This window comes from Anguilla rostrata, chromosome 14 (genome assembly GCF_018555375.3).
Source record: "Anguilla rostrata isolate EN2019 chromosome 14, ASM1855537v3, whole genome shotgun sequence".
Classification (NCBI taxonomy): Eukaryota; Metazoa; Chordata; class Actinopteri; order Anguilliformes; family Anguillidae; genus Anguilla; species Anguilla rostrata.
The window spans coordinates 23,879,679-23,891,027 of NC_057946.1; the positions used below are offsets into that span (position 1 = coordinate 23,879,679).

General features: G+C 53.1%; 1 protein-coding gene across 2 annotated transcripts in view; it reads left to right on the forward strand.

Moving 5' to 3' along the window:
- LOC135239209 (retinoic acid receptor RXR-alpha-A) overlaps nucleotides 1-11,349 on the forward strand; it is a 119,637-nt gene that overhangs the window by 90,721 nt on the left and 17,567 nt on the right. For both annotated transcript variants that reach the window (XM_064307729.1, XM_064307730.1), the window contains exon 4: nucleotides 11,145-11,295. In XM_064307729.1, coding sequence (XP_064163799.1) covers nucleotides 11,145-11,295 — 151 coding nt within the window. The remainder of the gene's footprint in view (nucleotides 1-11,144; nucleotides 11,296-11,349) is intronic.

Here is an 11,349-nt window from a genome sequence, read left to right on the forward strand (position 1 = left end):
CCCATACTAACACATGTATTACACTAACGTGCATGAACACACACGTCCCCACGTGTTAACATATGCTCACACAAACACACACACACACACATACATGCCCATAAACGTGTACTCACATGATTGCATACACGCACATACCCCGTGTTAGCACATGCACACGCACACGCACACACACTCACACACAGATACACACACAGACAGACACGCACACACACACTCACACACACACACGCACACACACACACGCACACGCACACGCACACACACTCACACACACACGCACACACACGCACACACACACACTCCCACCCCTCCCCACTCAGTCCCAGGTGACCCTGTCTATCAGTCACCTTGTCGCTCAGTCTGCTGTTCGCACACGCCGCCGCCCACGCCGCCCACTCCGCCGTCGCTGCCGTCGGCCAAGGCCGCGGCGGCTCTGAGTGACAGCGGTCGTGAGGAGACGGAGAGCCGTCCGCCGCGCGTCCCAGCCGCGTTTTTCACCGCGTGACGGACGGGCCTCTCCACTCCAGCGAAGGCCAGACGCGGGCTTCGACAGGAAAGGTCATGCGTGCACTGATGGAGCGCAGTCCTTCAGTTTAACAGGCCTGGGTCCTCAGCAGCAGGGGTGCAGGGTGATGGCCGTCCACACTCACGCGCGCTAACCTAGCCTCTCTCACTTACCCAGACTGCACCGGCTCACCGCTGTCGCACAGTACCGTTCTCACTGCAGGGAATTGTGGGTAGTTGGGAGATATGACACGAAGCCTTGGGCCACAGGGTTGAGGGTCAGTCCTTCTACCTCGACGTCTCTTTTCTTAATTTAACGAGGTTATTTTTAGACGACGTCTCATTTAGCCGGGCATGTTTAGCCGCTAATTCGCTAGCGTCGCTGTTTGCGCTACACGTTGTCTCAGATCAGGACAGTGTCTGTGTCTTTAAAAGCCCACACATGTAGACAGAAAACATTTCCTGAGTGGATTTTTTTCCTCTATCTCTCTCTCTCTCTCTCTTTATTCCGTTCTTTCTTTCTGAAAGCGCTGGGCTGTACTCCTTCCTCTCCTCCCCTCATTTTTTTTTTCACCCTGTTCTGGAATGTTCCCCCGAAACGTCTCTCCGGGCCCTCGGTCTGAACGAGCGCCAGACCGCAGCCACCCCACTCAGGACTAATACCGTCATTTCATACCCCGGCTTCGGGCCCGCGAGCGGATCGCAAATCGCTCCCCTTCTTTGACGGTGAAAGCCGAGAGCATCTGTGAAAGATTACTCTGGAGCTGGAACTAATTTTACCCTCCGAACGACAATCGACAAGGCCGTCCAGCGGGATTCTCGTAAATGGGAGTTTTTTTTTTGTTTGTTTTTTGTTTCGTTTCTAACCAGAATCCTGCGGGTGGGTGGGTGGGGGGGTGGGTGGGGGGGAGGACCATTGATAGTCTCGCCAACGACTCCTGTATCCAATTGTTGTCTGTGAAGAAAATGTGGATTTGCGTAAAAGCTGGCATTGAAGCCTTGAGAGTACGCTCACCGAAGTGAAGGAGGAGTGTAAGGTTCATGGAAATCAGCAGGAGCACCTTGTCTTAGTTTTCGTATCAGGTGCTACGTCCTTTTGCCTTCGCACATTGTATTTCCGATAAGGTTACTCGAAGGCTAAAGCTTCTGAGACTGAAAAGGTGGTTCTGCGGCTCTTTTAGGAAGCCCCGGATGGATTAATCGCGGGTAATGAGCAGTGTAATCGCTCTTTAATCGTTGTGTGGCCAGTATTCTGTGGCGAACGGTAAGGGCTCACTGGTGCCCTTCGCCGAGGTCAAGTCTGACTCTCAGTTTGGCCCAATAAAAATCCAGTTCCTTCTGCACCGCTGTGAGACTCTATCACAAAATGGCTGCCGGGCATCACCTAGGCGGAGGGTACAAAAATCTAACTGTAACCCCACTTACTCTGCAATCCACCTAAGAGCTACTTAAGAGCAGTCACTCCGTATTATTATTATTGCTTCAAAGAGACATTTTCATGTTCAGAGCCAGCTGATTTGATATCTGTGGACTAAGGACAGGACTAAGCATGGTGCCCGTCCATCTGTGCTCATAACTCCTGCTTCGGTCAGCCATTACGAGTCTATGGCAGAATGGCTTTTTACGAGAGACCCAGTTCGCTTTCGCCCCAAACCTTTCTTTACCCTTACCCCCCCCCCCCCCCTTTTTTTTGAGCACACACCTGGTTTTCGGGGGGGGGGGGTTAGTTTAGGGGGTGCCCCGAGACGCCCGCTCCTTTCAGGGCCGAGGAGCAGGCTCCGCCCACCGGCTCCGCCAGGTGTTCCTCTTTGAAGTCCCCCCCCCCCACCCCCCTGCCTTTGATCTGCCGGGCTTATCCCGTCAGCGTTCCCGCTCAGGAATGCTCAGGTATCGGGCCCCGGTGATTTACCCCGGGCCCCGCGCGCACGCCCCCTTCAGACGCTCCGCGGCGGGTTCCGTCGAAAGCGCCTCGCGTCGAACGTCTGAGGGACGGCTCGGAAAAAAAATCCATCCATCAAAGAGCGGTTTCTTTTTTTTCTTTCTTTCTTTCTTTCTTTCTTTTTTTCTTTTTTAGCGCCGCTCGCAGTTTGAGAGAGCGAGGAACACGGCGTTCCTTTGTTCTCCGGGGCCTGTTTGCGGCGCTCGCTCCCCGCCCTGGGTTTCCAGAGAAAATTAAAACTTTAATCAAACGGCTCGGAGACGCGGAGCACGGGCGCCGGCGGTGAAAGCGGAGGGGGGGGTAATGAGGCTTTTTTAGGCCCGAGCGCGCGACGCACATGGGGACCGGGAGGGCCGTTAAACCGCTACGTCCCGCCGGGCCCTGGCCTGTTGGGGATTGGCCGGGAGGTGGGGGGGGGGGGCGTGAGGGGGGCTCCTGTGTGTGTTTTTGGGGGTGGTGGGCTCCCTTTCATGTTTCCCTAATTTGGCTCTCTTAAGGGAGCGCACGTGAGGCCCTTTTTTGGGCCGAGTCTGGGACGCCCCGGAGTCGCCGCTCATTACGCCACGGCGGAGCGGTGACCCCTGACCCCTGCCCCCCCGCCCCCCCCGGTGCCACCTGTGAACTTGGCCCACCACATGGCCTCTGAGGGCTCTGTTACTCACCTAAATGAGCTTAACAGGTCCCTGTGTTTGGGGTGGGGGGGAGGGGAGAGGGGAGGGGAGAGGGGGAGGGGGAGGGGGAGGGAGGGTTACAGCCTCGGTGGGACCGTGTGCTGGACCTCAAGAGTAAATCACAAAACCACGCCGGCGGGGTCCCCTCGAATTCGCCTTCGACCTCGTTTGAGAATGTTTTCAGAGCGCATCCCTCAGCTGGGTCAAACAACAGCAACTGTGAAACAGGACCGAACTGCCAGACAGACAGACAGAGAGACAGACAGAGAGACAAACAGACAGAGAGAGAGACAGAGAGGCAGACAGACAGACAGAGAGACAGACAGAGAGAGAGAGAGACAGACAGACCAACAAACAGACAGACAGACAGACAGACAGAGAGACAGACAGGGCTGTCGAAACATAGTCTGGGCTTCCCGGAAACCTCGATTTTCTTTTGAAGAGGAAGAGAAAAAAAAATCAGTCTGAGGTTTATACACCCCCCCCCCCTCGCCCCTCGCCCACGGGGTGCAGCGCGCCCAGCTCCGCGCGACTCGCGGGGAAATCGGAGACGGGCTGGAAGCAGACTGCAGCCCTGGGCCCGCTCCCCTCAAACCAGGCGTAATTAAGAAAAGCTGCTGTTTTTATTTCCTATTCACGTGTGATCTGCAGGGGGAGAACCCAGGAGAAGGAAGGGGGGAAGAAAAGAAAAGAAAAAAAAAAAAACGCAAGAACAAAAAAAGCAACAGAAAGCAAACTGGCCGATCGTGTTTCAGCAAATATTCCCGCTGCATTCCGCTGTCCGTTTAACCCCTGAAGGGCCGGCCGCGTTTACCGCCAGAGACCTGCCGGTCTTCCTCCCTCAGTTTAGATGATGGAACCTTGGGAATGTGTCTTACAGCAGTGTGCGTAGTTCGATTAGCCGTGTCTGTCTCTTTGTCCTTATCCGTGAATAACTGCACCACAACGGAGAGCCACTGGCTTTACTGTTTTAAAAGAAAAAATCCTTCACAGGCTGTTGATGCAAGTCCGCACATTAACGCACCAACGAGATCTGTACCCCCCCCCCTTGTTTATTTTCAGTTAACTTTTAAATGAATTATCAGTCAGTCAATCTGGCATCCCTTTGTTCTTGCACTGCAGAGAGGGCAGCGCTGATTGAAGCGCTCGCTGGCTCGGTACGGCGCATCTCGGTACGGCGCGTCTCGGCAGTTCTGCGCTGTAATCACGGAGCGCGCGGAAACGCTCGTTGTCGTTATCGGCGCATCGGCGTGTACCAGCGCGGAAGCTACGGACCGGGCGAGAGTTCTGAAACTCAGAACGAGGTCACGACGGACGCTGCCTGTTACCCCGGAGATTCTCATTATTCGGGGTTTTCTACCGCGAATGTGCGCACCGGTAAAAGGCAGTACGAGCCCCGGAGACGCCATCGCGAGCCTAGCTCAGGTACTCACGAGCCGCGGCGCCACCTGCTAGCATGCCGCTAACCCGGGCTACGTCAGCTCAACCGCTCGCCTTTTCCCCGCAGCGAAAGGCTCCTTTACTTCCTCCGTTCGGCAGGACGCCCGCGCCAAAGAGCTCCTGCAGCTTCGGCCCGCCGCGCACTTACGGGAAGATATGAAAACGTGAGCTTTTTTAGAGCTTCCCGTGACATTCGAACGAACGAAGACGCGCTCAGAGACGTTTCGTCAGCGGCCCGCGATCCTGACCCACTGCTGAGCCTCCGCGCCGCCGTTAGCGACGAAACGCAGCGCGCTGCCAGGGGGTCTGAACCCCAGCCTGGCTTCTGATGAAACAGCTCTTTAAATACCTACTTCCCCCTGAAACGTTTAAATACCTACTTCCCCTGAAGTTTAAACATACTCCGCCTGAACGTTTATGAAACGCTCTCTAACGTTTAAAACCTACTTCCCCCTGAAACGTTTAAATACCTACTTCCCCCTGAAACGTTTAAAACATACTTCCCCCTGAAACGTTTAAAACGTACTTCTCCCTGAAACACTGAAAACATACTTCCCCCTGAAACATTAAAAACATCTTCATTTAAAACGGAGAGAACCAGGCTGTGAGAACTTTTCTCCTCCACTTGGAGAAGCACGCGAACAACCCACACACTCACACGCACACCCAAACGCTAATGATGACCTATTTAGTGAGAGGGCAAGGGGGGGGGTGCGTTGGGGCACAGGAAAGAACGGGGGGGGCTTGTGGTTGGGGGATGTACAGAATGTGAGGTGTATTGCTGGTTTTCTAGAAGCTTCCTTGTCCTGAAGAGAGGGTCGTGTGTGTACGTGTATGCGTGTGTATGTGTATGCGTGTGCGTGCGTGTGGGCCTGTGTGTGTATGCATGTGCGTGCATGTCTGCAATATGTTGCTCTGGCATGATATCCAGTAACATGAATCCCAGAGAATAATTGGGCCAGTGGCATGAATCAGGTCACATGTTTATTTAAAGAGCAAGTGCGTCTGTCGTGTGAAACTCAACTCTTGTGTGAAATAAATGTGACGTGTGCAACAGCGAAAGAGCTGCTCCATTATTAGCCTTTTACACCAGCGGAGGAAGCACAGACTTTAGGGTGCATTGAGCCTCAGAGTTTGGGCAGGTTATCCACTCTTAAGGGTGCATCGAGCCTCAGAGTTTGGGCAGGTTATCCACACTTAAGGGGCTGACTCAAGTTGGCAGTTACACTCTAAGGTGTATTAACCGGTGGTTGGCAGGTTATCCACACTTAAGGGTGCACTGAACCTCAGAGTTTGGGCAGGTTATCCACTCTTAAGGGTGTATTAAGCCAGGGGTCAGAGTTTGAGCAGGTTATCAGGTCAGGAATCACAGCTTGTCTTTCTGTGGAGCCCCAGGGGTCAGCCTGATGCCCTGCTTTAGATGAAGGGGTCAGAGTGTGGATCTAGAGCAGTGGTAACCAACCCTGTTCCTGGAGATCTACCGTCCTGTAGGTTTTCATTTCAACCCTAATTTGTCACACCTGATTCCACGAATTAGCCGCTCAGTGCAGATTGTTATCTGCTGAATGAGGCCTGGCTTTGTTAGGGTTGGAGTGAAAACCTACAGGACGGTAGATCTTCAGGAACAGGGTTGGTTACCACTGATCTAGAGCACAGGAAGAGCTGATAGACACTGGCCTGTTAGGCACCGTCCCACACCTGTCCCACACCTGTCCTGTACCGTCCCACACCATCCTGCACCGTCCTGCACCCGTGTTGGCCGACGGCGTCTACCCCCCGCGTTTGGTCCGAGCCGCCGGGACCCTGTTTTCAGTGGGGTCCCCATTCTCTCGCTCTGGACTGGTCCCCACAAACCCTGAGGAGAAGGCCAGGAGAGGGGTGGTTCCTGTGGCCCCTGAATGGGGAGCATTACTGGGGAAGATGGGTTCTATTTCCGGGCAGGGGGTTTAGCTCCTCTAATCTAACCCCATTCCGCCGGCCCAAATGGAGGGAGGGGTCCCGCCCGTGGACAGAGTCCTGGGACGGATTGAGTTGCAGGTTCCCTGAAAATAGCCCTGCAGAATATGGGCCATATTGGCGGGGGCAGCCATTCGATTCGATAAAGACGATCTCGCTCGTGGAACATTCCAGGTCCCTGCAGGATGTTCACTGCAAAAAAGCTCTGAATCGGCAAGACTTTAAACCGGGGTAAGACTGTGCTGTTTGTGTGTGTGTTGTGTGTGTGTGCCCGCATGCGTGGGGGTGTGTGCGTGCGTGCGTGTGCCCGCATGCGTGTGCGTGTGCGTGTGTGCATTCGTGTGTGCGGGTTTGCATGTGTGCGCTGCTCTCTTTTCTCTTGTTTTGACTTCCTTGCAAGTTGCTAAGGCTGCAAAGGCTATTTGCTCTGCAGATATATTTAAAGTGGTATTTGTGTCTGTTTAATCTTATCAGGACTGTGAGAAAGAACCTCAATGAGCTTCTCGTGAGTTATGCGAGGAAACAAGCTTAGCCTTAAATTGTTCTCACTGACTGTTCAGTTACGAGTCCATTTACTTTGTTCTCAAAATCTTTGTTGTGTAAATAATGTGCATTGGTAAGGGTGAACGGTTGTATTGTAGGGAACTGGGTCCTCTTCATTTCATCTTAGAGAAATGTGTGTGTGTGTGTGTGTGTGTGTGTGTGCGTGTGTGCGTGCATGAGAATGCATCTATACATTACACTAAATATGTGTGTGTGTGTGTGTGTAAATGCATGTCTCATAGTATTCTGAGAGAATGTATGAGAGAGAGAGTGAGAGAGTACATGTCTCCATAGTGTATGTGGGAGTGTTTTCTCAGCTTCTGTTACTTGTCCTTTTGTCCTTTTGGTAAAGTGCCACAATAGACTGAAATATAGGTGAAGGTGAGAGGGTTTTCGTGAGCATGTACTCTTGAGGACCCATCTTCAGTTTTCTTGTTTGGCTTTTTTTGCGGGGTGGTGGGGGGGGGGGGCTGCTGTGTGGTTGATTTGAGAAAAATAGTGGCTTGGGTACATTCCGACAGTGTGCTCTCAAATAACATCGCAAATATCAGCCACGGTGGAACAGGCTGAAAGAATGCATCGAGTGTGGGAGGCAAACGCGATGAACTCAGAACTGAGCTTGAAGCAGGGAGGAGAAAATAGGCACAGTGCAGTAAAGAAGTCTAACCAGGTCGCCTGCTCCTGCGTTCCGTCCATCCTCCCTTCATTCCGTCCATCCTCCCTTCATTCCGTCCATCCTACCTTCATTCCGTCCATCCTCCCTTCATTCCGTCCATCCTCCCTTCATTCCGTCCATCCTCGCTGCGTTCCGTCCATCCTCCCTGCATTCCGTCCATCCTCCCTGCTTTTTGTCCATCCCTCCTCCATTCATCCTCTCTGCGTTCGTCCATCCTACCTGCATTCCGTCCATCCTCCCTGCGTTCCGTCTATCCTCCCTGCATTCCGTCAGTCCTGACAGCAGCTTCCGGGCGATACGCGGCCTTTCCCGTTCAGGATGACAGTACAGAACATCTACTGCTGCTGTGCTGTCCGTGGTCACGCCAGTGTTCCTGACGCCGATCAAACTGGAATGGTGCAGCTGCAGCAGTCCGGAGCCTGACCTCGGATGTTAGCGGTACAGAGCTCGGTGTCTGGCGGGCTCTGTAGTATCCATGGCTACAGCCCAGGAAAGGAAATCGCTGTGACACTTGACCCGCCCCACTCCCCCCCCCCCCCATTTTGGCCTCAGGCTCCGTGACCCGGTCGTATTGTGTCTCTGAAAATCAGTCTGAGGTCCTCACTCTGACAGGTAGCGAGCCCGTCTCCTTCAGGAGTGCAGAGGTCAACTCTGTGTTTGTTTAGCCCACTTTAAGTTGAATGGCAAACTGGCATCACCTTCATCATGCAGCACTGGCCTCAGAATGTTTGGGCGTAATGTGAAATGCACAGACACCAAACATCTGCATACATGCAGTTTGACATGCCATAACTTTACTGACTTAACCTATGCTTACCACGTGAACTGGACTTGATGTTCGTGGCCATGGATCACTGATACTTAGTGAGTATTGTACCTTATCGGGCCTGTGTTCTGTAATTGTTCCGGAGATCTTCAGTATGTGCTTATTGTATGTCGCTTTGGATAAAAGCGTCTGCCAAATAAAATGTAATGCAGTATTTTTCCATACGTAGGGAGGGATGCGCTGTCTGGGATCTAGTGCTTGTTCAGAGAAACTTCACCCAGATAGAAGCTTCGGCTTCAGTGTCTGTTTTTGAGACCTGTAACAGTCGGTTAGACAGACCCGATACAATATTCTCATTAAGGCAATTTGGGTCAGGTGTGTTTACAAGCTGTCTGTCAGCCACAGATGTTCACACCGCCCCCCTTCCTTTTCTCTCTCTGCTTCTCTCGCTCTACCTGTGAGGCAGTGTCTCCGTGGCGATAGCGCGGTGTCACACGGCGTTTCTCACACCAGAGTGACGCAGGAGGAAGCTCTAAAATTAGTCCGTCTGAGCTTCCTTTGTGCCAGGCCCGGTTATGTGGGGACACGGCTGGGCAGATCCACCACACAGGCCTGTCGCCAAACTGCAGCCATTCATCCCCAGTCTGGCGGGCGCACCCCCAAAATAGCAGACGGGGGTTGGGGGGGTAGATGGGAAGAAGCGCATGTCCTACCAGAGCTAGGGGGATCCAAACCACCGACTTCCAGTAAGGATTGTCTAGAGCGGCCCAAAGCTGAAGAGCTTCCTCAAGAGTGTCTGCAACAAACTCTGAGGCTGGGAATTCTGAGACTGGGAACTCTGAGGCTGGGAATTTTGAGACTGGGAACACTGAGGCTGGGAACTCTTCAGCTGGGAATTCGAGGCTGGAAATTCTGAGGCTTGGAATTCTAAATCCGGAATTTCAAAGATTGAGAATTCTGAGGCTGGGAACTCTGATGCCGGGAGTTCTGCAGCTAGGATTTCCAAGGCTGGAAATTCTGATGCTTGGAATTCTGAGACTGGGAATTCTGAGGCTTGGAATTCTGAGACTGAGAACTCTGAGGCTGGGAATTTTGAGACTGGGAACTCTGAGGCCAGGAATTTTTCAGTTGGGAATTCAAGGCTGGAAATTCTGAGGCTCAGAATTCTAAAGCTGGAATTTCAAAGACTGGGAATTCTGGGGCTGGGTACACTGAGACTGGGAACTTTGAGCCTAGAAACTCAGATATTTGGTGATGGGGCAGAAAGCCTGGAGTTTTGACTCTTCAATGTCCACCCTGCTTTGGAAGAATAATTGTTTCCCAATCTGTAAGGCTATCCCATTTTATCGAGCTTAAAGCTTCACACTGTGAACTGTGCGAAATTTGTTCATAACCAGAGCCCACATTGCAGCTGGTTAGCAATTATTGTGTTAATATATCCCCCAGGGGACTGGTCTCGGGTCAGATTTGGAAATCCGCAAACACAGATAAGCTAGCCTCTGGGCTACGTCATCAATGTCCTTCAACAGCCATCCTAAACAGACGCCGTCTCATCCTATCGCCTGAACCCCAAAGGTCAGACAGCGCGTGCGGCGAGGGCGGTACCCTCCAGCAGCGGCCTCCCCTCTTTTCCGGCGGTGGCGGGTACCTGCGGTCACACGGCGGTTCTGCGGCACAGCGGCCATTTTGCCCTTCACCGGCTTGGCGTTCCTGTCTTTGCTGGGTCTTACGAGCTCACGCCAGCCCCGCAGTCCAGCCCCTCATTGAGACTGCCGTAGGGCTAAGGCCACCATTTCAGGAGCATCCGATGCATCACTGAGGCTCACAAACTGGATAATAAAGTATGCGGTGCTCAACATCGAAGCTTTTTTTTTTTTTTTTTGGCGGAAAGCCCTTGAGAAAAATCTCATTAAAGCCGAGTTATGCCATTAACATGCCGGAGACGGTCGAGGAGGCGAATTGCATCATTCTTAGGACGGTTTAAATAAATAACAGCTCCGTCTTTTTTGTCCGTCTTGTTTACCGTTCGATGGGAGTTGTGCGAAGGTTGTTTTTTCGGTTTGGGGGCGCAGTCGCGGGCTCAGTGCGAGCGGGAGCGCGCGGACGCCGCCGCTCTGCCGCGGGGTTTCATTAAAGCGGGGCGTCTGCCGGGGCGTGCTCTCGGAGCTGCCGAACGGCGCCGTTCAAACAGTCGCCATGGTTTCGTTTCCCCTGTCCGGTCGGCGTACGTGACTTTGACTGACACGGAGAGCACGCGTGTTCTGAGCGGGTTCCGTGCTGCCGTGCGGTTATCGTGCTATTGTGCTGTTTCTGGAGCTCGGAACAAAAGTGGCTCCAACCCTGTTTTTGTCTGTCTGTCTGTCTCTGTCTGTCTGTACGGAATCAGTGTAGCAGGTGTAAGATGTTTTTCCAGCTCGCTCTCTCTACCCGTCTGTCTTTCTGTCTATATGACAGTGTGATACAGAGATACAGCTGACCTAAACCGTTTCTCCATTTCCCTGTCCGTCTGTCTTTCTGTCTGTCTGTCTGTCTGCCCGTGTGTGTGTTCTCTGAGGAAGCTGACCCTCAGTCCACCTGTCTGTCTGTGTTATGGCTCTGTGCCCACCAGTCTAAGCGGCCTCGTCCGTGCGTCTGTCTGCCTTGCAGCTCAACTCCCCCATGAACTCGGTGAGCAGTTCGGAGGACATCAAGCCCCCTCTGGGACTGAACGGGGTGATGAAGGCGCCAGCTCAACCCTCCGGCACCCCGCTGTCCCTCACCAAGCACATCTGTGCCATCTGTGGAGACCGGTCTTCAGGTGGTCTGTCTGTCTGTCTGTCTGTCAGTGCGGTGTGACCCCCCTCTCTGTTTC